Source organism: Sinocyclocheilus anshuiensis, unplaced genomic scaffold, assembly GCF_001515605.1.
Source record: "Sinocyclocheilus anshuiensis isolate Anshui unplaced genomic scaffold, SAMN03320099.WGS_v1.1 scaffold1132, whole genome shotgun sequence".
Classification (NCBI taxonomy): domain Eukaryota; kingdom Metazoa; phylum Chordata; class Actinopteri; order Cypriniformes; family Cyprinidae; genus Sinocyclocheilus; species Sinocyclocheilus anshuiensis.
This window is the reverse complement of record NW_015552678.1, coordinates 925125-951385: the sequence shown is the minus strand read 5'-3', so window position 1 is coordinate 951385 and position 26261 is coordinate 925125. Positions and strand designations below refer to the sequence as shown.

The 26261-nt window shown below is 36.5% G+C and overlaps 3 protein-coding genes across 4 annotated transcripts in view; all 3 read left to right on the top strand.

The window, feature by feature from the left end:
- The window catches only part of specc1la (sperm antigen with calponin homology and coiled-coil domains 1-like a), a 31036-nt gene extending 22795 nt beyond the window's left edge, over nucleotides 1–8241 (top strand). Inside the window, exons 13-18 of the mRNA XM_016459225.1 lie at nucleotides 291–380; nucleotides 1259–1421; nucleotides 1636–1738; nucleotides 5002–5118; nucleotides 5312–5371; nucleotides 6377–8241. Coding sequence (XP_016314711.1) covers nucleotides 291–380; nucleotides 1259–1421; nucleotides 1636–1738; nucleotides 5002–5118; nucleotides 5312–5371; nucleotides 6377–6466 — 623 coding nt within the window. The 3' untranslated portion in view covers nucleotides 6467–8241. The remainder of the gene's footprint in view (nucleotides 1–290; nucleotides 381–1258; nucleotides 1422–1635; nucleotides 1739–5001; nucleotides 5119–5311; nucleotides 5372–6376) is intronic.
- Nucleotides 8242–8542: 301 nt separating this feature from the next.
- LOC107667526 (adenosine receptor A2b-like) lies at nucleotides 8543–18061 on the top strand. 2 transcript variants are annotated; one of them, XM_016459204.1, is made up of 3 exons: nucleotides 8543–8629; nucleotides 13106–13784; nucleotides 16879–18061. In XM_016459204.1, exons 2-3 carry the CDS (start codon nucleotides 13450–13452, stop codon nucleotides 17870–17872), a joined length of 1329 nt encoding a protein of 442 aa, XP_016314690.1. In that variant the 5' UTR covers nucleotides 8543–8629; nucleotides 13106–13449; the 3' UTR covers nucleotides 17873–18061. The 2 variants fall into 2 exon arrangements, with proteins under 2 accessions (XP_016314690.1, XP_016314689.1); XM_016459203.1 differs by lacking the exon at nucleotides 8543–8629 and adding an exon at nucleotides 9339–9584.
- Nucleotides 18062–23153: 5092 nt separating this feature from the next.
- On the top strand, nucleotides 23154–25992 carry LOC107667530 (uncharacterized protein CXorf65 homolog). Its single transcript, XM_016459208.1, has 5 exons — nucleotides 23154–23178; nucleotides 24621–24707; nucleotides 25329–25451; nucleotides 25543–25614; nucleotides 25856–25992. The coding sequence occupies exons 1-5, from the start codon at nucleotides 23154–23156 to the stop codon at nucleotides 25990–25992; spliced, it is 444 nt and encodes a 147-aa protein (XP_016314694.1).
- Nucleotides 25993–26261: the final 269 nt, after the last annotated feature.

Genomic DNA, 26261 nt, shown 5'->3' with positions numbered 1-26261 from the left:
CCCCCTATAATCTTCCTTTCGTTTTTATAGATTGATTTCTTTGATTATAAATGTAATAGCATTTGATTGTCATTGATTTAATGTGCAATAACATTTTATTGTCAATTTGTCAAGTTAGCATTGTGTGTTTGTAGACTGCAACATTCATTTTTTTCTTTCATTGTGTTCTTTCCTATTACTGCCGAATCTTATTTAGCTCCCAGATGAACTGATAACAGATATTGAAATTTGATATTATATAATTATATCTGATTATGATATTATATCTCTTTCTCTTTCTCTGTCTGCAGCTGAGCATCTACTAAGAGCAGCCAACGGCAGTCGTCCCGCTTCAGCTCTTCAGAGAGTCTCAAGCATGGACACATCAAAGACTATCACAGGTGAAGCTTAGACCTATTTAAAATCGAACTAATATAGATGCTATGCTTATTATAAACACTCAACTAATGCACTCATATAGTCAGTGCTGTAATGTTTTATTCATACATACTTTTTTTTTAAAAGACGTTAACTTTGTATCCAGCAAGAATGCATTAAGTGGATCAAAAGTGAAAGTAAACACATTTATAATGTCACAAAAGATGACAAAAATATTAAGCAGCACGGCTGTTTTAAAAATAATAATAATATGATCATAATAGGAAATGTTTCTTGAGCAGCAAATCATCATATTAGAATGATTTCTGAAGGATCATGTGACACTGAAGACTGGAGTAATGATGCTGAAAATACAGCTTTGCCATCATAGGAATAAAATACATTTTAAATTGTAATAATATTTCACAGTATTACAGATTTTAGTGTATTTTTTATCAAATAAATGAAAACTTTGAAAAACATTATAGACTCCAAACTTTTGGACAGTTGTGTACATCGGTGCAAACATTTGCTCTGACAACAATCCAGTTACATTACATTTTTTTTAATAAATGGTGAAATGCAGCGTAAAATCTGAAATTTGGTCATAGTTGATTCAATTTAAATATTTTGGCACCATTTGTACTTGTTTTCATATTTTGAAGACAATAATGTAACTGGAAAGAATGCATCCATGCAGGAAACACTTTGCAACTTATACTTTGTAGCATTGTTATAGTAAATCTCATCAGTCATTACATTTCATAATTGATGCACGTGACTTTTAATGTCTTTTTAAGACAGCGATGAATTTTATTATTTTTATGTTAATGTAGACCAAAAGAACAGGACTACTGTTACCCAAAAGATAATTTAAACTTTTTCTCTCTCCACTGTTTAGTGTCTCGAAGAAGCAGCGAAGAGGCGAAGAGGGATATCAGTGCTCCTGATGGAGGCCCAGCTTCCTCTCTGATGGCCATGGGTTCTGCTGCACCTCCTCTCTCCCTGTCGTCTTCCTCTTCCCCCACAGCCTCTGTCAACCCCACAGCACGCAGCCGCCTTCGGTACGCACCTGCCCTACAACTCACTGTAACCCACACACATGCTGTATCATAAACATTTTTATTTGATTCTCATATAAATGTCACGGATATCAATGAACATATCCCTTGACCACTTATTCCATGATATGAATCTAAAATGCTGGAATGCTTCTTCAGAGTTGATAATAACACGGTTGCTAAAATAGTCATTTTTTTGGTTTGTTTTTCTGTGTAGAGAGGAGCGAAAAGACCCGTTGTCAGCTTTGGCTCGTGAATATGGTGGTTCTAAAAGAAATGCACTGCTGAGGTGGTGTCAGAAGAAATCCGAGGGTTATCAGGTTTGTATTATGACATGTAAAGTAGAAGCAGAATATTATATTATATTTTGTTATATTATTTTTTTTTTATATCTAATATTTATATTTAAAAACTTATATTAAAAATATATACTTAGATTTACGTATATACTTATATGTATATGATATTTAACTGTTAATGTATATTAATTTATATGATTAATCTATACTTTAAAAAGCACATTGCTAGATTACCATTAAGATTCGTTGAATTTGTTGTGTCCCTCTCTGTCCTCATACTATATTGTAGCTGCTGTCAGTTTCATGTTGGATTTTTTGATAACTTGGACTGTCTGGACTGAGTTTTATTCTCGCTGAATCTCAGATGTCATCTTTGTCCACAGAATAATAGCTGTAATGCTGGCCCATGTCACATCTGTTTATCCATCTTTTTTCCACTTGTCAGGTTTGAGTGAAATGCTCTTTCCTACTTCTTGAACGAGGTCTGTCTCTTCTAGAAAAGCTTGTGTGGTTGTCATAGTCACTGTTTATCAAGATCCTCACCAGGAAGTCCGCTGGATTTCTCTGGCACTTTAAATGGCACTTGACGTAAAACAGAGTCGTTAGCAGCACTTCTGAGAACAAACTCATTGAATTTGCATCATTGGGGCATTTTTATTTAGAAAATGACTACATTTTCCTTACACAACATAAAGTCTCCAATAAATCTTTTATTGATTTGTGAATGGAAATTTTAGATTTTATTTTCGTCATTTTTAAAATTACATCATCCTCAGTAGTTTTCTGATAAACAGCACCTATTATGCCCCTTTTTACAAGATGTAATATTGGTCTTGGGTGTCCCCAGAATGTGTCTGTGAAGTTTCAGCTCAAAATACCCCACAGATCATTTATTATAACAGCTGGAAAATATAATTTTTGGGGTGTGTCTAAAAAAAGAGCTGTTTTGGTGTGCATCACTTTAAATGCAAATGAGCTGCATATTCCCGCCCCGTCTCCATCCAGAAGAGGGCGTCACGTAAACATCTCTCTGCATTGCATACCTACTACAATAAACAGCTGGTAAAAGCAACATGACAGAGCGAGAGAACCGGTGTTCAGCCATACATAAGGGATAGCCAAATGCACTGAAAGTGGGACGAAACAGCACGATGTTACAGAGCTCGCCCCATACTGACCTGTCATCGGCACGACTCAGTGGACCAAGCCGCACGATCGTGCTACCGAACAGACAGCATGGCCAAACTAATCTCACAAGTGCGCGCTGATCAGTTAAAATGCTTCGATAACATACGCACACAACTACGGTTACAACGCTAAGCACTATAACGACGTGACATTCACAGCGAAGTCTGGAGTGAAATTATTTGCGCAGACATAAACATTTGAGTGCTGTTGAGTGGATTCTTAAACACCGCTTATTGGACATAGTGTTCATGCGCTCAACAGATATGACTGTGATTGTCTACAATGATCATCGCTTCATGCTCTTCACCGAGCGCTCGCACAGAAGCACACGGGAGCGTTTGAAATGGTATTAGGGATCCGCTGATAGATGCGGTTTTCCTGTGAGCGCTCGGTGAAGAGCATGAAGCGATGATCATTGTAGCCAATCACAGTCATATCTGTTGAGCGCGTGAACACTGTCCAATCAGCGGTGTTTAAGAATCCACTCAACAGCGGTCAAATGTTAGCGGGAAATGGACGTTTTTAAAATTGCAGTACCGACTGGTACCGAAATCAGTACTTTTGACAACACTAGTCCAAACACCATGTAAAAGTGGATTTTGCATAATAGGCAGGGGCAGCTCGTGGGTTTTAAAATAGAGGAGGCACACTAATTGTATTGGTCTGGGATCCCTGCCGATTATTATTATTATAATTTGCTTAACCACTTTAAAATGGCTTTTTGGTTGCTTTTAGTCAGAAAATGTAAAGAAAACGACATGCATACAGCAAGATAATATAATTTCACTTACCTGGCCTATCACTTGAAGCAAACATCCATCCCTTCTTAAAAGTCTGTGTTAAAAGAGAGCTGCCTGTTGCGCCATTTAATTAAGCCGACTGCTGTAGCCTATATCCAGCTTAGACTGTTTTCCCTAAATTTGTATATATACTGTTTGAATGACAGCTTGGTAAATCTGTTGGCGATCAAATATTCAATATCGCTACTCATCATAAGTACTTGGTACATTATCAGCACAGCGGCAGACGTTCAAACTAATATCAGGTCATTTACGTCTCTATGATGCTTGGTTGATATCAGAAGGGAGGCTAGCCTCCCTTACGAGGGTTCTTTTCGCAACACTCCTCAGCGCTGAAAGTGAACACTCGATGGTGATTGGCTAGTTTTTTTTTACCAACTGAGGCACGAGAGCTCAGCTCTCCCCCGGCCTCCCCCTACCCTTCTATATCAACTAGCGGTTGCAATTACATCAGCAGATTCGGCACATTCGCGCTAGAAAAGCGTCGCTTTCACGTTATGGTATTACAACTGTGAAATTACAAACAAAAAAATACACATTCTGAGACATGAACTGAAATTAATTGTGAATTTTATTAACATTAAATCGTCCTCCTCCCATTTTCACCTCAAAATTATGGGGAAGCTGTGCCTCCCCCGACGAGCCGCCACTGATAATAGGTGCCTTTTAAGAATAATTTTAAAAGTAGAGTAAACATGAGTTTGTCCTCATGTTTTTGGTTGTTAACCACCAAGTCTTTACCCACATGTGAAACTATGAGCTGTGATCACAACTGATGGTTATCAAAGTGGAACGGAAGAGAAGTGGCTTGATGCTTTGTATTAAATTTAAGCATCAAAATAATGTGGAAACAAAAGAAGCTACTTTATTCCATTCAGCACTAACTACTCGTCCCTAAAGAAGGATGTCTGGGAGGCTGAAGTCTGCCGTTCTGCCACACATTACGGTGAAAAGTAGAAGTCAAGACATTGTGGACATTTGTAGAAATGGATCTGAAACATGCTATTTTGCTCTTAAGTGCACAAAAGAGGTTGTGGGCGAAGCTATGAACAGGAAACCCGATTCATTTTACACCACAGGAAGATGAGTAAATTTTGCAAATTGGAGAAATGTTCCATTGAATGTACCACACTGAATTGCACACATTTCATGACTTAAACCTGGTGTGTCATGTTGAAACCCTTTCTAATCTGGTTTTAAATGTACTGAAGCTTTATTTTCATAATCCTACATTTTTAATTTTTGGTAGAGTCCAGGAGGCTTATATGAACTCTGTCATGTCTGTTTGTTACACAGAATATCGACATTACCAACTTTAGTAGCAGCTGGAATGATGGACTGGCCTTCTGCGCTGTCCTTCACACATATCTGCCTGCTCATATTCCCTATCAAGAGCTCAACAGTCAAGACAAGGCAAGTACACTACTGATTTCTGCATCATGACCGTGCCATATAGCACTTATTCAGTGGCCCCAAAAAGTATTTGGACACTTGAATGTCATTGCATAAATAAAAAAAAATCAAACCAAGTGGCCAAAAGATTTTTCAAGCCTGAGAGAACAGATCTATGAGAGCTAATCTCATAACTATTTATTTCTGTTTTCAGAGACGAAATTTCACCCTGGCCTTCCAAGCAGCAGAAAGTGTAGGAATCAAGTCCACTCTGGTAAGAGGTTTTGCATTAGCTTGATCACAACAGCTCATTCAGGCCAGCTGATGCAGTAAGTCTGTAGTCTGCACACAAATAGGCATGTTCAGGAGCTCCGGTTTGCACTGGAGCAACGTGCACAAAGACCTAATGCAGATCCGAGGCACTCTATTAATCTTCAAGTTGGAATATTTCTGTCATCCACTCCCATCCTGTAAGCTGACAGCAGGTGAAAAGCTGGAAACACTTCATTATCAGCCAGCGGTGTTTACTTGTAGGTCACTGTATAGAATTATTTCTTCTCTATTGTGAACTACTTAAACAATAAGTTTAGCATGCACATACTGAAAGCACCTCTGAAGCTCTTGAGGATTGAAGCAAGTCATACAAATAAATATTAAAAATCATTGGACATTTCCATGAGGAATATAAATTGTTCATGTTATATTTTGCCTAAAATTTGATATATAACCAGTGAGTTTTTATAGACATTTGTGTGATCGTAATACACTACAATTCTACATTTTTTTAATCTCTCGTGCTCATCAAGGCCGCACCTTTTTTTAATAAAAAATACAGCAAAAAGAGTAATATTGTAAAATATTACTGCAATTTAAAACAACTGTTTTCTATTGTAATATATTTTTTTAATGATTTATATGATAGCAAAGCTAAAATTTCAGTTTTCAGTGTCACACAATCTTCCTGAAATCTTTGTAATATGCTGATTTGCTGCTCAAGAAACATTTCCTTTTATTATCGGTGTTGAAATGTTGTCAGACTTTTTTTTAGGACTTGAATGGAAAGCATTTGTTTGAAATAGAAATCAGCTTTTATTCAATTTCTGAATTCCTTGCTGAATAAAAGTGTTCATTCATTCAAAAAAAAAAAAATCTTACTGCAAATTTGTGAATGGTAGTGTATTAAAATGACAGAATTTTTAGTTAATAAGTGATATTATGCAACACACTTACATCAAATGCACTTTAATATTCATTTACATTCTCTCTCTTTCTCTTTCAGGACATCAATGACATGGTCCATACAGAAAGACCGGACTGGCAGAGTGTAATGACTTACGTCACCTCTATCTACAAGTATTTTGAGACCTGAGCACATGTACTTTTATAGATTGTACAAATTTCCACCAACCAACCCGAGTGCAACTTCCCACCATATCATCTAAGCCTAATCCTAGCACAAAGTCATATTAAACCCTTCACAAGGACACTTCACTTAGCATATGCTGATATGACATTGATACATCAAAGAAAAACCTCTACAGTGGAACCGACTCAGTTTGCCTTGATAATGCTTCAATTCACTGTCGCGTGACTCTAACACTACAGACTACATCTAGTTACTAATTTGTGGTGTGGATGATTGAAATCAGTCTTAAGGAACAGCGTGGACCCGCCTGCGACCCCGTGCCTTTTGCCACCCTGAGTTCTTGCTTCCAGACATACGTTTGGAGCAAGTTCTTCACCTTAATTCACAGCCGTGGAACTTGTTTTAAAAGAACGAGATGTGCGGATTGCTCAAAGCAGTGCCTAATTGAAACACTTCATTGGAGTAGCACTTCAGTAGAGGAGAATTGTACACTAATAGGAGTTTTTCACTATAGCACACAGTCAGTCACTTTTTTTACAGCATTGTTTAGAAAGCCCATCGTGGGCACATTAATGTTACAACTGTGATGGATCTTGGCTTGAAATACTACATATTAAATAGGGAGGTCAGCAATAAGCTTATGTAACCCGATGAGCCATTTCATATGACATTAGTGCTGCTCACCAACAGCATGATACTGTAGTAAACGCTATATTCAGATTAGCAGCACATGTGCATGTACTGTCTGGTGTATTAGTCTGAAATAGTATACCAAAAATGAAATCTGTCACAATGTCTTTTTGTTTGCAAGCTAACTTTTTTATGTACTAATCAAATGTTATGTTCTTTCTCAGGATAAGAAAGTCTTATTGATATTTATCAAGATGAATAATCATATGTGATTTTCATGCAGTACTCTACCAGTACCCGCACATTTTATTGTTTGCAAAGCACAAAAATCATTTTACGTGCACTAATTCAAAATGTAAATGAAGCTACATTCCAGTGCATTAATATGGAAGAGTTTCGGTCTGAGTGAGAAAAATCAAAGTTGTCACATATATCCTGTTTTCCAGCTGTGCTGAATTCAGGCATCGCTCTCTTTTCATGAGTTTGAAAGACTTTGACGTTTCCCACCTGTCTGCAAATAACACTTTAAAGGTAATACAAGACATGAAAATAATAAACAGTAATGATAAAATAGGAATTTTTCATGAGTCCATTGAAAAAATGTGAGGTATGGCTCTTATTTTCTAAACCCTTTTGATTCCTTCAATAGGGTATGTAATATTTCCATTCCTCAGGAAGTATTTCAGTTTGAAATAATTCCTATTCAAATTCCAGGGTGTGCAACTAAGCAGCCGTTTTTAGCTCTCGAACATCTGAAAGACAAATCTGCAGTTTCCCTGGTAAGCGTTTAAGATTTATTCTAAACTGCATTACTGAGCTACTTTACCTTTGCACCATGATCACATAATAATTGAAAGTGTCAGATTAATCTTTATATTTGTCCCAAATAAAGCCTGACCAAATGTTTTGTTCATAAGCCGCATATCAGCTTAATTTACTAAACCAGAGACATGTTGAGTTGGACCTGCATTCTGTATATGTCTGTTTAATGTACTTCATCCAGCTTTCATCACATTAATATGAATGTAATACAGCTCTGTTTCCTTTTAGATTGTTAATTTACACCAGTTTTCTGTTCTTGAATGCTGAACTTTCTTTTGCTGCCATTTGTTTAGGGTTTTTATCATTGTGAGAGCATTATCTTAATAAAAAGGGTACAATTGTTTCCTTTTTCTAAATAAATGTGAAGAGCAATCAATATGCTCTTCCTCCGAAATGAATCGGTCACCTGGTGTATAAACGTTTTTCTTTGCATTATCATATTTTAATTCTCGCATTTTAGTTCTGCAGCATAGGGAAATCTCTTTTTGGCGTTCACTTTTCAAAAATTGATTTAATTGGTCTATGAATCAGTGAACAACTTGGATTATATAGAAATAACAAAAATCAGGTTTTAATTAATTCCCAGCCCCTTTCCGGACTGGAAATTCAAGTAATGTAATGCATTGTGGTTACCCTCCCATTTGGCTGGAAGGCTTTTCTAATCTTTGTCCTAAACACATTTAACACCGGCAAAAGGTCTGATGCAAGGAGATGGTGGGTGTTTATAAGTTTCGGATCTCGTGCAGGTTTTTGCGTTTACACGTGTGCAACAAATTCCGATCTGTGTCAGATGTGAGCGAAAGATCGGATTTTTTGTGCCAGTGTAAACGCAGCCTGAGATTAGATGTGATGTCAGTCATTACAGAGAGTAAAAAAGTTGCATTTTGTCCAGAATGAGACCAATTGGCCTGCTTTCCTTCATAGAGCCCTATTGTCTGTACCACGATTGCTTTTTTTTTTAAGTCACATATGTGAATGGAACCCAGATTGACCTAAATATGTCTGGCTTAACTGTGGGACTTGCTCTCAAGTTGTCCTGAAGACAGGTCATGGACGGGAAAGAAAACAAAATTGCATTCGTACCTTCATTTGTCAATATGAAATTACCTGAGTGATGGATGAACAATTTAAAGCTTCAGAGAAACTGTTATAGACAGTAAATTTTCCATTTAAATTATGGGTAAATCTTAACAAAACGAATTAAATGGTCAATACAAAATATCCAAAATTATTCAGGAAGCTAATTTGAATACTGTAGGCTACTTATACTAAATTCTGTCTTGTAAGTTTGCTTTCAGTTTAATCACAGAAGAGACCTAGCACTCGCAGCTCAGTTGTTTCCCTGATACTTGATCACAGGAAGAAGCGGTATCAGTATCTTAACAGTCGTCCAGTGTGGAAATGCTGGCCTCCGGCTCTGGATTGGTCAATCACTAGCTCTCACAGGGGTCCTATAGTCTGTCTGCTCTCACTGCTGGTGTCGACTTTACCGAATCACACAGCTGACGCTGAACGCGCCGACGGAATCATTCACGAATCATCATGAATCTCTGAGGACTCCCAAGTTTTTGTATTTCTTTTTCCGAGGGGTTGCCTTTTCATCTTAATGGGATTCCCAGCTTATTTTGTTTTTCTTATTCAGTCATTCCAGGGGTTATCAACTCTGATGGTAAGTTGAAACCAACAACTAATAAGAATTTTTAGATAGAGACAGCAGGGTTTCGATTTAATTGAATTTGTTTTTATTATATTTCAATTAAACAATTTGTGCACGGCTTAAGTGCATTTTTAATATTGAAGCGAATCATTTAAGTTAAATGGTTTTTAAGAGTTAAAACGCACGTTGTGCCCAGTTTTACAAGCATCAAAATATTTTAGAACGACCCCAATTACAGACGTGTGATTTAAAAACGGCCTTTAAAAATGACAATTAATATGTAGTATTATATAGGCCTATTGTATATTAAATGTAGGCTACGTTTTCAGCGCAAACTTGCAGTGCCATATACAGTATACTGCAGTGAAACTGCCCTGTATGGCAAGCTAATTTAGCATTTAAAAAACTATTTTGTTATAGCCTATACATCTTTTTAAACCAGTATTTTTTTTTCTAGTAAGTAATAGCATATTTTAAAATTTCACCGCTAGTAACTATTCTTTAGATGCTAATACTTATTTCAGTAGTGACTAATATATTTAATATTTATTTTTTCATACATATCTCTACTTAATTTATTTCTAGTCAATAGTTACTTGAATCTATTCCAGTTTTACTATAACTTGTTAGACACTATTAGACAAGATATTTTTGTGTATGTATTCCAATTGTTAATAGTGTAATTTGTAAATGAACTACACATCACACTGTTTCCTGAAGTACACCGCAAAATCGCCCATGTTAACACTCAGCGTCAAACACCAGCAAGGTATCTATGTGTCCACCCTATGCAGTGTTATATTGTGCTTTTAAATGTGTTAACTTTGTGATGATTCAGCACTCTATATTGTTAAAAGTTAACCATCATTTAACTTTTTTTTTTTTAGACCTTTTATATTTCTCTATATCACTGATATCAACTGGTATAGATGCTAGATACTGTATTCTGGTCTGATAAATAGGTAGTAGTATGAAATAAGTACTAGTAAACCTGCAATAGATATTATTATTGGGATAGTTAATTGTTGAAATCTGAACAGCTCCCCAAATAATACAATGACAAAAATTGCAAACATTGCTTAACAATGGAATAGTTGGTAGTGACTAACATAAAAAAAAGTAATGCATGATTACTAGTGAAATCAAAACCAATACTAGTCACTATTTGATAACTGATGCATATTTATAGATACCATTTAGTTAATTTAATTAATGTTAAACCTTTTCCAAGCTTGCCATAGATGTGCGAGTCTTTATAAAGGATTTTCTGTGTAGATGTTTGAAGTGTTTTGACAGCTATTTTTTTGTAGATGCCTGTGTAGTTTTATGAATATTTCAGTGGTTCAGCCAAATGGAGCCCGTTTAATTTTTATGATTTTTTTTTTTTTTACTTCTGACATTCCTAAAGGGGTTTACAATTCTTGCTGATGCTGAAGAACTGGAGAGAAAAAAAGTGTAGATTTTTATATCTTAAGGGTTAGTGGTTTGAGTTTAGTTTTTATTTATATTGAAAAAAAAATTATATTAAATGTATTTTCTATATCTGTCTTGAGCCACATTGTGCCCTTAACTTCGTAACAGCAAATAAATCATAGAATGTAAGAATCAAAACAGATTTTCAACTGAAAAATTTAGCATTTTATTATCATTTTTCATTTTATGAGCCTATCAATCAGCCGAGGTAAAAGGAGAGTAAACGGCTATAAAACCATCATTCACACACAGCTGAAGTACATCTGTTTGTTCTGAGCCGGCCCTGCTGTTTCATCTGCAGTGTTTGAATTGGTTTGCTATCAAACCGTGATATTTTGGGTTTGATTTAGTTAGGGATGTCAGCAGTATGAGGAATGAACCAGATTCTGAGCCAGATATAGTTTGAGACTGTGCTAAATGATGGATGAATGTATGATGTTTTCCATCATCCATCCACAAGGGTCCACTGTTGAGTGTTGGCACAGTTTGTCACAATCTGCCTAGTAGCTTAAACATTGTCTTCTTTGTAAACACAAAGCACTGAAACCAGAAGAGTACTTTGGGAAACTGGTCAAAGGGTTCATCCAGTGTTGTGGAGACCCGTTTTTCTGTTGTCCCATTGTCATCCCCTAAACTCTCACAGATCCATATCAATGGTTGTGAGGCTGGGCATCAAGATTGACTAGTTTACTATGTTTTCTCACCTGTTTGCTACAATCATTTTCACCTCCCCCACTTTCAATTCTTATTTACGACAATCACCTATTCACATTCTTTTCATTTTTGTTCTTTTTTTTTTCAAGGCAGAATCTTGTTTTAAGAAATTAAACCGTGATTGAACACTGTCAGGATGTCAGGAGACATTGTGTTGCAAATACTTTACTGCATGTTAAAGACCGCATGTGGTTTTTAGTCAATGTATATCAGCTTTGAGGTCATCTGTGTAATAATGTGCTCCTAAAAGTTAACAAACAGTAATGATAATAATAAATCAAATAAAAATATTTCTCTTCCATAAAAAAATTAAACATTTATGACTTATCGTGTGCAGGGGTGCACCAGATTTTGTATGATTATTTTTTATTTTTGCCAATAGAATTCACTCTAGAATGACATTATCCCTCCCCCATACTTCATACCACCTGTAAATGTTTAATAATAGCAATATATAATATATAAATTCTAATTAAAAAATGCCATTAATAATAATAATAATTAAAAGGTTTGTATTCTTTTGATTTGTAATGGGCAAATAAATGTTTGAAAAAAGCAATAAATAAATAAAGTGGCAGAACAGCTGTTTTCTCATGTCTTCCAGAGGTGGATAACCTCGGTGAGCGTCTCTGCATCAGTGTGGGAACACTCCAGAGTAAATAGCTCAGACTCCCAGTTAAGGGCTTCTGAATGACTTCCCATAAACAGTAAAACAAAAGGAAAGAGCTTCTGGCCATCACTACGGGTGTGTCTGGTAAATGTAAAGTCTGAGATAAAGAATATCCACTTCAAGTTTCCTTTGTTTTCTCATGTTTTTCAAAGTATTAGCTTGTCGTTTGTGTTTACAAGAAAGGGCTTTGCGTCGGGAAAAGCTCAACATTCTGTTATGTTACACGTTGTGCTTCTGTGCACTCTGTATTGTTTACTTAAAACCCCATATTGTTGTCAGTGTCAACAATAACTTAAAATGGTTGACTAATCTCTTTCTTTCCTCAGATCAAACATCAACCTTATTGTCATCAATCATGAAATGCTTTACGATTAGAGCATGAAGCATTTCTCAATCATGTACACATGAAAAAAAATGATTTTTCAAAGTTGTAAATAACAGAATCTTGGAATATGTTTTACAAGAAAATGCTTTTAATTCAATGTGTTACTTGCCATTTCTTTGTAATTAGTTATGAAATCAATTGTGTGTTAATTTTTTGACTGAAAATTGTTTCTACACCAAACTTTTTCCGTCTAAAATTCTAAAATGATTACTTTATCTGTTTTTATTCAGTCCATCTCTTCAGAGGCTTGCTTCCCAGTCGATAACATCATTTCCTTTCTTTTTTTTCCAGGGAATGCAGTGGAATACTAAATGTTATAGAAAGACGGGTAAGCAACACATGGAACGGGGACTGGACCATCATATCTAACACCATGACATTGGGATCATAATGGATTTTCAAATTATTATTTAATACCAAATCTCTCTAAAAAAATCTGAGGAGAAATGTCTGTAGATACTTTTTAAAATATTTACCAAGTTTTTATTTTTAATTGGTGATTCAACAATCTGGAACGTTTTTAACAAGGTAACACTTGATTATTGGTCTTCTGGCCTCGTGAGGTGGCTGTAGCGTGGAGCTGCAGCTATGGACATTGAGGCGAGGCATTGTCCTTTCTCCCCAGCAAGCTCACCATGCTGAACAATGTCTTCGACGTGTTGTACATGATTCTGGAGCTGCTGATTGCCCTGCTCTCGGTCCTGGGCAACGTGTTGGTCTGCTGGGCAGTGGGCCTCAACAGTAACCTCCAGAGCATCACCAACTTCTTTGTTGTTTCGCTGGCCGTGGCGGACATCGCAGTGGGTGTGCTGGCCATTCCCTTCTCCATCGTGATTAGCACTGGTTTCTGTGCCAATTTCTACGGTTGTCTGTTCATCGCCTGCTTCGTCCTAGTGCTGACCCAGAGCTCCATATTTAGTCTTCTAGCCATTGCCATCGACCGCTACATTGCTATCAAGATCCCACTAAGGTGAGTGAAGGGTGTTGCTGTCAGAACATGTATCTTTGTACATTGATCATATTTCAGGGAGGTTGTTTCTCTAAATCTTAAAGGCATGTTTGTTGAAGATGTTTATTGTTACATTTTGTAGAATAATGCTTCACCTCTTTTAAATAGTTTTGGCCTTAAAGAGAAACAGTTTTGACTACTTTTTTTGCCTTATTCCAACTTATGTTTTGGATGCTGAAGTCCCCACCAAACTCCTTAACTAGCTTAGCCAGCATTCTGCTCTCTAGTTGACCAGCATTTTTTGAAACATCAAACCAGCTAGACCAGCATAATCCCACTGAAAGTGCACATTTAAAATCTAATTTTACTGGTAAAATTTTAAGATGGTCTTAAAGGGATAGTTCACCCAAAAATGAAAATTTGATGTTTATCTGCTTACCCCCAGGGCATCCAAGATGTAGGTGACTTTGTTTCTTCAGTAGAACACAAACGAAGATTTTTAACTCAAACTGTTGCAGTCTGTCAGTCATATAATGGAAGTGAATAGGAATCACAGCTTTGAGAGTCAAAAAAACATACACAAACAAAACCAAATTAAACCCTGCGGCTCGTGACTATACATTGATGTGTAAAGACACGAAACGATCGGTCTGTGCAAGAAACTGAACAGTATTTATATCGTTTTTTTACCTCTGATTCACCACAATGTCCGAACTGTTCGAACTGTCCTGAGCGCGTTCGCGTCTTCTTCTTCAGCCAGCACGTGACGCGTCCGCCGTAAAGCAAGAAGAAGAAGACGCGTCACGTGCTAGCTGAAAAAGAAGACGGCTGAAGGTAAAAAAACGATATAAATACTGTTGTTTCTTGCACAGACCGATCGTTTCGTGTCTTTACACATCAATGTATAGTCACGAGCCGCAGGGTTTAATTTGGTTTTGTTTGTGTATGTTTTTTTGACTCTCAAAGCTGTGATTCCTATTCACTTCCATTATATGACTGACAGACTGCAACGGTTTGAGTTAAAAATCTTCGTTTGTGTTCTACTGAAGAAACAAAGTCACCTACATCTTGGATGCCCTGGGAGTAAGCAGATAAACATCAAATTTTCATTTTTGGGTGAACTATCCCTTTAAGCAGACCTAGCTGAAAAGTGATCAAAACCCCTCTAAAACCAGCCTGACCAGGCTGGGAAACCAGCTAAGACCAGCAAATTAATTTAGACTGGCTTAAGATGTATTTTATTTCAGCAAGAAAACCAGCCTGGACCAGTATGGAGATTTATTTTGGTTTAAGTGTTCAGGTCTTCAGATGGTCTTGCTGAAAAATGATTACCCCAAAGACCAGGCTGAGAAACCATATTAGACCAGCAAATTAAGTTAGGCTGGCTTAAAGATTTTTTTTTTCAACAAGGAAACCAGCCAGCCTGGAGATTTATGCTGGTTTAAGCTAGTCTTTTCAAGAATTAACCACACATGGCACTGTTCCCATTTGTCGGGACAAACCATGCCTTTTTTTTAACACTGTATGTCCCAGTAATGGGACACACTGTGTCTTTCCAACAAGATTCTTGGCTATGTTTGGGTGAAAATGATTTAAGAACATAGCAAGGCCTAAACTCTTGATTTTGAGGCTGTCTTTGAGCATAACCTATAAATCTGATTTACTCTGGAATGTTTTTGCTAATAGTTTGCACAGATTTCCTTAGCAAGCATCCACTTCTGTTTTTTGTCAGTCATAAGTCTTTTATCAGATGCCAGTTTTATTCCATAACCTATTTACACTTCATAATGAGTCAATTAGCACTGTTCAGAATGAGCAGCTAACATGCTAATGGAGATTGAGGTAATGTTGGAATAATAGTATCTCTTGTGTTTTAGAATGGTCAGTTCAGCTGGTTTCAATGAGATGTGTGATAGACTGCGTGTGCGTCCACGTCCTGTCTGCAGGTTTTGGGTGGGGGACAGGGATGTTTTCTCTGTGTGGCTCACTGAACTTCCACATCTGGAGAATGAGACAAATAGAGGCCAAGGAACTCAGCTGTTCTCCCACACTGGCCCAAAAAGAGACTCTCAAAATAGATTTCTGTTCCAAACACTGACATTTCTGAGCACATTCTTCTTAATTGCTCCAATGAGAGAATTTGCTGGAAATACTGTGAATGAATGCTAGGATCATTAGCACTGTGGTTGCATCAGGGTTGTGCTAATGTTCACGTTGTATCCAAATTACCATAATTACGAGTTATATTAGTATTAATTTCTATGATTAAAACAGTATTTGTGAAAGAAATAAAGAAACCCACTAGTGTACAAACTGTTTTTATATGCCATCAGAATGGTCAAGTAAATGGAACCCAGTTTTAGACTTATGTAATTATGAGATAAATTTATGAATTATGAGATACATATGAGTTACATTGTGAGATATGAAGTTACAATTGAGATGTAAGTCGCAATTTTGCAAAGTCACAATTCACAATTCACAATTATGAAAGCTAGACGCAACTGTGAAATATAAAATCGTAACCGGGAGATTCAAGGCCAGAATTGTGAGAACTAGTCGCAATTCATGAGAAAAAAATTGTAATTGTAAGACAAAGTCAGAAATGTGAGAACTAGTTGCAAATAAAATTGCAGGAAATAAAATTATAATTGTAAGATATAAAGAGAATTGTGAGAACTAGTTGCAATTACAATGAATAAAATGGCAATTGGGTAAAATAAAGTCCAAATATACAAATAGTTACATTGTGAGATATACAGTATAAAGTTGTATAAAGTCATAATTCTGAGATATAAATGGTCACAGTTATAAGAACTAGTCGCAATTACAAGAAATAAAATCGCAGTTGTGAGATATAAAAAGTCAATTATAAGAGCTAGTCACAATTACGTTAAATAACATAGCAATTTTGAGAAATTATGAGATACAGTATTCATTCCATCATGAAAACGTGAGCGCACTTTTAAAGAGATGTCTAGGTTTCTAGCCATGCTGTCATTTGCATACTTTTGTTAGTACTTTGGACCTTTTAGATGTGCAGTCTAGACAAACTGGAACAAACACTTATGGCTGGGGTATTTGAAAAACATGATTCTCTCTCTCTCTCTTCCAGATACAACAGCCTAGTAACCGGGCAGCGTGCCAGAGGCATCATAGCGATCTGCTGGGTCCTGTCGGTTATCATCGGTCTAACACCCATGTTAGGCTGGCACAAAGCCCACTCAGAAGAGGCCCTCAACAGCACCTGTCCACCCGGTATGATGGAGTGTTTGTTCGAGCAGGTGGTGGTCATGGACTACATGGTTTACTTCAACTTCTTCGCCTGCGTGCTGCTGCCTTTGCTCCTCATGCTGGCCATTTACCTACGGATCTTCATGGCTGCACGCCACCAACTCAAATGCATTGAGTCCAAAGCTGTACACTGCGAGCTCAAGTCCCGCTCCACCCTGCAGAAAGAGGTCCACGCCGCGAAATCTCTGGCGATTATCGTTGGCCTGTTCGCGGTTTGCTGGTTGCCGCTGCACATCATCAACTGTTTCACTCTGTTTTGTCCTAAGTGTGAACGGCCGCCGGTTCTTATCATGTACCTGGCTATAATTCTCTCGCATGCAAATTCAGTCGTGAACCCGTTCATTTACGCCTACCGCATACGTGAATTCAGATACACTTTTCGGAAGATCGTACGCTATCACATTTTGGGTAGACAAGAGCCTCTTTCTTGCAACGGGAGCACCCGTACCTCAGCCCGAACGAGTGTGGCGGATTCTCTCCGGATTAAAGTCAACGGCCTGGTGCGAGACCTCTACACCGAACAGAGCAGCACCACCAGCAGCTGTGAAAGTGCTGAACCCGGCCACACACACAGACCTGTTACTACGGAAAACTCTGTATTAGACAACCAGCCTATGGAACTCACTAATTCTCACAGACATCTGGGACTGAGGCATCCAGAGTCGCTGCTCACTGGGAATAATGAGGGCGTTGCATGCAGGAAGCATGCCGTACTTGACATTACGGATGGGAAGGATCCATCCTCGCCGCTTCATGTTAAATCAGCTCTGTACCTACAAACAGCCCACTGTGTTGAACTCACAGAGGTTTCCTGATAATTAATACACTCTGAATGATGGATTCTAATTATTTATTGCTGCTTCAAAAAAAATGATGGCCTAAAATATGAAATACAAAGTATGTATTTTTGCTTTTTTAAGGACTTGACATTATTGTGGAGCTGTAGTAGTTCAGAACTGAGTATGTTTGATATTATAATTAATGTAATGATAATGTACATATTAAAGAGCATCAAAAATTAATATCAGTTCTTTTATATGGGGGTTTTTTTTTTCAGTCTTAAAAATGTACAAAATTGTGAATTCAAAAAATCTCCTTTTCAGTTCATGAGTTGGAATTGGTTACAGGATGTTGAATTGGATTTTTTTTTTCAGTACAAAATAAATTAATTGATTAACTAATCTGAGTATTCCCAAAATTAGAACAGTAAAACTGTTTAGAGATATTTCTCTTAATTAAATGCAATACCCTCAACAATTAACACAGATTTTTAACTAATTAAAAACTATTTTATATTTGTCATACAGACCCACAAAATTTCCATAACATTTTGCAAGATAATCATTATAAAAAAAAATATTGAAACATTTGAATCTGTTGATTATATGGTATATTTATATAATAGGTTGGAGTTAACAAATGTTCTTCCACCATGGTCCATAAGGTAAACATTATTGATTAAATTTAGAGCAGTGTGTGTAAGATGTTACTAATGTCTGCACTGCACTTCCATTTTAATTCTACTTTCATAAATCCGAATTTGAATTACAATTCTACATCCTGTGTGCTTCTTTAATTCAAATTCAGTAATTTAAAAAGCATTTTCAATACAGTTCTTAATGGTTTGCACTGAGACTGGGAGCACTTGCTGATCATTTTCTTCACTCACTCAGCATCTGCACTGCAACACAAACATAAACCCAAACTTCTACATGCACAAATACCCACAGACAACTGATTTGTTAGTTGATTTCTATCTGGAAACTGGGCGAGCATGTTAATGAAAGTTAGTCAGCAAGATTTCATAAAGCTAGCATATGCATGCAGCAATGCAACTCATGCCGTGTATTTTGGCTGCATATTTTGTAGGCTCTGTGAAAAGTTTTAAGCAGTGTTACTCTTTGACTATGTGGTTTTCTATGAGGCACTTTCCACAAATAGGTTGCATTTGAGTCCCATTATTTAGGTTTTTATTGTATTGAGGGCACACATCCCATGCTTTTTGTTACTATTAGATAAGTTATATATCTCATATAAATTTAGCCTAGCATAAAAGTAGCTAATTGTAAACACACTGAATGCCTGTTCACTTAAAATAGTTATTTTGGCCTTATTGACTGCAACTTTTCATAATAACTGTGTTTAGACATAAAGTTGGTAAAAGGGTTGCAAAATTTGCAAATCTCATAAAATTAACAGAAAATTGCACGAGACAGTCAACATTTCCTGAAGGTTAAGCACCTCATTTCACTGACCATTTGTTTAAACTAAAATGATTTTTGCTGCCTTATTTTATTTGTGGAAAGATGATCTAAATTAAACATCACTCTTTTGCAACAATGCTCTGGCACAATTCATGAAACGCGATTTCACGTCAACCCATTGCTTGAGTTTTGTGCCACTTCTCTCTGCCTCGTCATAGCGTACATCTGTATGAGATCAGATCATCAGTACTGGGCCACAGAAATAGCAACGTGGACACATTTTCTCCTACTACATCAATAAATTGCCATTACTCAGCTGCACACGAAGGGCTGTTGTCAAATAAGAGACGGGCAATATTCTGTAAGCTACTCAAAACTTAATGTTTACTGAACGGCTGTATATATTAAATACTATTGCTCATAATATTGCTTTAATATTTAATATAAAAACTATCAGTAAACAACTTGGCCTAAGTGTGATATAGCTCAAGTGCAGGCTTTAAAATGATTTGCGATTTTCCTTCCAAAGAAGGAGTCTCCAGATATGGAGACATGAAGTGGTCATCCCGGGAGAGTCCTTCTCTTGGGCCGCTGTGCTCGATCACACGCTGAAGGGTCTTATGAATTCTAACTTATCTTTCCCAGCCCGTTCCCAAAGTCCCAAAAGATTCCAGGTTAAAGGGTGCACTAGTGCATCTCGAGATTTCTAGAGTAGTCTATTTTAGGGTAGCATTATCTTTTTCTGAATCGAGCTCCACATATGATATACAGATATACAAATCTGGATACAGAGATCTTCCTACTTTAAACACACCTGATTCAGATTGAATCGTATGTAGACAGACTAGGCCTACATCAAAAACTGCTGAAAAGCGCCTGAGCTAACGGATTTTTCACAAATTTTTTTACACACAAACATTTACAGTAATCCAGCTCGAGTTATTTCAAACAAAAGCTCATTGTGTGTTGACACAAAATGATGTTAAATGAACCCGTGTTCCTCGTCTAAAAATGCAGTATTCACACCCATCTTCCTAATGAACTCTGATTATGACTCCTGGGCTGGTCTCCGTGTCTGCCAGTGCCAGCGGAGCTTTTGGATCATCTTACCGACAATAGCAATTTGTGTCTGCACCGACATATAGGTACTGTCGTTGTGCTTCGGGCGTCCCGAGTTCGAGTTCCAGCTCACTGACCTTTCCCGGACCCTCTATCTCAATTGTATCAGGGGCCAGCTGTAACATTCAATTCCTCCAATCAGAAACAAGCTAGAGTGATGATGACACTACAACATGCTCAGGCTCAGTCAAATAAAGACTATAGAATACCTTAAAGGGACTTTGGCTCAGCAGGATTCTCGATCTGCCTGTGAAAAGGGAACACAACAAGCTTGCTCCGGATGCTTTGGCGCTGCGCAGACCGCATCGGCGTATGACATCAAAGTACCGCGAGAGCAATTCAAAAGCACAAGAGTCGTCTGTTCTCCAATCGGTACTTTTATGTCATTCATCTCGAACAAGCGTAATAATCATTTCACCTCAGGAGATTTTTTTTTTTTAACGAAACATTTATTTTGAGGTATGAACGTTACTTTTTGTATGTGCAGTATTTTTCGTCTGCTGTCTAAAGTTCAGATGACTGCAAATTTAAACTTACATTTTATCTTTAGGTTATTGATAAAAAAAAGTATGCTAACATGAACAACCTATGTTAATATAGACCTAGGTCTTTTATTCTGTTAATGTTAATATTCTGTACATTTCATTAAAGTTTGCTTAAAGACTGCTCTTGACTCATCAGTTGATTATGTATTTGAATAAAATATATTTAAATAATATATTAAATATTATATTTAAAAAAATTAAATCTAGTTACCTCTAGAATAGTTGTCTTCTGCAAAAATAGAAATAGACTTTTGCTTTTTGAATGCATATGATGCCTGACATCTACAAAAAAAATCTTAAGCAACATTATTGGATATTACAGCAGTAACGTGATTACTTTGAAGTATGCCTTTATTTGAGATACAGTGGGTTAATATGACTTATTTTTCAGTGTTACAATTGCCTCCAGACACTGTTACAATCGCCCACACAAAGGGGGCAACTGACTTCTTTCATTTAATTTTATATTATAGTCTTGTCCTTTGAAATATATTTAAATTGTATTATTAATTAGTGCACCTATATATTTGTTTCTTATGTCAAAAGATGACAAGTGTATATCAAGTAGTCTGTGAGGTATGAAGGAAAATGTAAAAGAATTGCCTCCAGTTTCCCCTATATTAATAAAACATGGTAACCCTTGGCACACATCTAGATTTTATTGAACTAAGCAAACATGCTGATTGGTCTAATATTTGACATAAAGGTCATAGAGGGCTTCATGTCACATCTAAATTTGTGGAAAAGACCTGTTGATGAAGCTGATGATGTTTACACACTGATAACATTTTTTTTTAACATTTGAGGTTATGACTGCTCAAGCCTGTGTTGTCATGGAGTTGCTGTCTGTGTCTCATCGGCTGTTATTCTGGCAAGATTTACAGGATTGTGTATCAGCAATGGTGCTATAAAACAGCGGTTCTCAACCAGAGGGCCTGGGGCCCACTAGGGCTCCTCAGCTCCCAATTAAAGGGGCCTCAAGATGACTAAAAATATATTTTAATTAATTTTAAAAGTGTGGTGGGAAAAAAACATGTAAAGTAATATATTTTACGATACAATTGGGTGTTTTTATAATGCATTTACAATACTGTTCAAAAGTTTGAGGTAAAGATTTTTTTTTTGTTGATCAAAATACATTTAAATGGAAATATTGTGAAATATAATTACAGTTTTAAATAACAGTTTTCTATTTGAATATATTTTAAAATGTGCTTTATTCTTGTGATGGCAGAGCTGAATTTTCAGCAGCCATTACTCCAGTCTTCAGTGTCACATGATCTTTCAGAAATCAATCTCATAGTCTGATTTGCTGCTTAAGAAATATTTCTGATTATCATTTTTGCGCAGCCTAATATTTTTGTAGAAACATGATACATTTGTTTGGATTTTTTAATGAATGGAAAGTTCAAACTAACAGCATTTATGAAATAGAAAAATGTTGTTATTTGTTATTACATTATAAAATGTAATTTTTGTTATAGGCCTACATATTACATTATCTTTATAATTCACTTCCAAAATGAGCTTGTACTCAAACCACGATTCATGTGGTTTAAAGTACAGGGACAAAACTTCATCAGACATTTAAATGAATGAAGTTTGCTAACCTCTTAGTCATTCAAGACTAATTTCTTATGGCACAGCTTTTTTCCCAAGTTAGTACTGAAATAGCCACAACTGGGACGGACTTGTGTTGTTCTCTTACTGTTGCGTTTAAAGTCATGGGAAAAAGACTATAGATCTGTTCCCCACTCAGCTAGACATGTCCCGGATAAGTACTTCAAAGTATCGAAGAACCTGTCTGTCTGTGTACTAACTCCATGGAGACAAATCAGACTGGTCTGCTTCATAAAAAAAGAGTTCTTTCTCTCTTCTCTTTTCAAAGGGGTTACAGAGAGAGAGAGAGAAAAAAAACAGTGAGTAGTGAGTGAAAAATGTAGCCTGGTAATATGCTGCTGTTTATGTAATGCAAATTCTAGTCCAGGAGGGGAGTTCATCCATAGTTCAGTGGTGGCACAGCAGGATAATATTCTGATTACACTGAGTCTAGTCTGCCAATTACATTCAGTCCTGTAGAACTTCACAGCAATCCTCATAAACCGGGGCTTTGTCTCTAGGTATGGCTGTCGTCAACAACATTTAATTACCTTTTATTTTCGTACTGTGTGAACAGACACGTTCGTTACTGCAGGCTGCTGAGACAGTAAACACATCTTAAGACTGAGATGTTCATTACTGTGATATCTGGTGGTAAGTGCAGGATCATTTATATATATTCATATTACATACATACACAAACATACAAACTGTACAATTTTGAGTGCTTTTGAGGGAAGTTTCTTATGCTCACCAAGGCTGCATTTAACAGTAATATTGTGAAATAGCATTACAATTTTTTAAAATAATGCTTTCCTTTTTTAAGATATTTTAAAATTGATTCCTGTGATGGCAAAGCTGAATTTTCAGCATCATTGTTCCAGTCTTTGGTTTCACATGATTCATCAGAAATAATTATAATATGCTGATTTGCTGCTTAAGAATATTTCTTATTATTATTAATGTTGAAAACAGTTGTGCTGCTTAATATTTTTTATGAAAACTGTGATGCATTTTCTTCAGGATCCTTTGAGGAATACAAAGCATTTATTTGAAACAGAAATCTTTTGTAACAAATGTCTTTACTGTCACTTTTGACCAATTTAATGCTTCCTTGCTGAATAACAGTTTTTAATTTCTTTCTTTCTTTTTCTTTCTTTTAAAAAAATGAATCGTACCCTTTTTGAACAGTAGTGTATACATTAAAGGGGTCATATGATGTGATTTCAATTTTTCCTTTCTCTTTGGAGTGTTACAAGCTCTTGGTGCATAAAGAAGATCTGTAAAGTTGCAAAGACTAAAGTCTCAAATCCAAAGAGATATTCTTTATAAAAGTTAAGAGTCAACCACGCCTACCTAAAACGGCTCGTTCTAACACGCCCCCACATATCTATCTCACTATGTGGGAAGATTTGCATAACGCCGCCCAAATGCTCACGCAAAGAAAGAAGGCGTAACTTTTATTTTCGCTGTAATATTGTTGTTGCCGCGGCCAGAGGACACGACTAGAAATCAGTGGTTAAGTTGTATTTACAACACTGTTCCAGAACAGTTCAACCCAAAATATTCAGATGAGTACAGCGTTTCTGCATGTTTCCTGGCTGAGTAGACTAAAATGCCGGCTGTTCTGACTCAGACTGTAAGTAAGTTTTCATATTTAAATAATTTGCCACTGATGATTTAAACGTGCCTTGTTTATAATGGGTTTTAATGTTTTTTTCTCGTCGCTCCAGCCTGGAGACGACATCACAATATGGTAAGGGGCGTAACATTTCCGTCACACGCTTGAGGTATTCAGCCAATCACAACGCACTGGATAGTTGGCCAATCAGAGCACACCTCGCTTTTCAGACCGATGAGCTTTGTAAAAATCGACGCGTTTCAGAAAGGCGGGGCATAGAGGAGAAACACTAATGTACAGTATGTGGAAAATAATGTGTTTTTTTACCTTAAACCACATAAACACATTACACTACACCAAATACACAAAATAATGTTCTTTTTAGCAACATCATATGACCACTTTAACATTATATTTTTTATAGCAAAGTTCCTTTATTTTATAACTGGAATGTTTTCAAATATATTTCTTACAGAGGGAAGAGAGGAGATATTGAACATAAATTGCAAGGTTATAAACTTCATCCACTGCATAAAAGAAAAATGCAATCTGGATCCCCAAGGTAACTTAAAGTATGCTTCAGCTCAGGTCAAATATGGGTTAATATTGAAGATGAATTGAATTGAGTTACTTAAAAGTTTAATGTAACATTAATTTCAATGGTTAAATTATATTCTTAAATTTTTGAAGTATAAGTACGTTGTCTCTGCCTGTGCAAAACATTACACTCTTAAAAATAAAGGCGCTTAAATAGTTCTTCACAGCGATGCCATATAAGAACCATTTTGGTTCCACAAAGAACCATTGAGTCTTTAAAGAACCATCTCTTTCTTACCTTTTAAAAAAAAAAAAAAAACCTACTTTCGCCACAAATGCTCTTCAGATGTTAAAGGTTCTTTATGGAACCATTTAGACAAAAAGGTTATTCTATGGCATCGTGAAGCACTTTTATTTTTAAGAGTGTAGGGGTTTGTAGATGCTTGCTGTGGCGTTGCTATGTAGTTTATAAGGTGCTCCCAGTGGTTTTTAAAAAACACCGTGAAGTTTCATTCTTAGGGTCTGGGGATTGTTCAACTCCAAGCAACACTAAAAATCAGAAACACACTTGCTAAGCTACTAGCTGTTAATTTGAAGCTGAACAGACTCAGTGTAGGTGATCTAAAAAAAGAACTGTTCTCTGTAGAGACTGTGGACTTGATGGACAGGATGGGAGAGCTGGTGAACTTGGCAGAGAGAGCACAGAGCACTGACCTCGTCAGCAGTTTGCTGAAGGAGAGAGAGAGCTATATTCCATTACATGTATCACGTGAGTTTGCCCTCACCTACTTCAAGTACATCAGATACCACAACAACTATGGAAAATCAGTAAAAACAGCTTTGTATGTTCCCTTGTGCAGGAGGTGAAGGCAGTGAAGGTCCAAAGTATACTGCAGTGTTTGACTTTGGGACAAGTTACCCTGAGCTAGCAGGCAATGCTTCTATTTCTCATTTGTTCATCTATAATTTATTAAAAAGGAAGAATTTGATATCAAGAAAAACACTCCTTGCTACTTCTTTTCATCGTATTGTTCTTTAAAAGGAATTTCCCACAAATCAAAAAAAAAAAAAAATGAATCTGACATGTTCACTAGCAGAAATATACGATTTTTGTTATGGATATTACATAGTAGGTTCTCTATTTAATCTAATCCGTTTTTCTTCTAAATTTAGAGATTCTGAGAAAACTGTCAAATCCTTCAAAGGAGAGGGACAAAAGGGGTGGAGCATCTAAAAGAGGAGGAGTAAGTCAAAACCGCATCAAAGCTGCTGTCAACTTTAAGAAAGCCATCACAACACCTCGGAGCTGAAGAGTCCCTTCTCTTTCCCTGTGCTCTTTAACATATTGTTAATATTTTATTTATATAATTCATTGTATGACTCCTGTAGGACTTGAAGACTGGAGGAATAAATTACATTTTAAAATACACTATATTGCCAAAAGTATTGGGACACCCCCTTCTAATGAACAGGGTTGACTACTTTGGTAATTTCCACGAGTACAAATCTTAATGTTTAAGCATAATGATATTCTAGGTAATTGTGTGCTTTTAATTTTATAGCAAGAGTTTGGACAGGA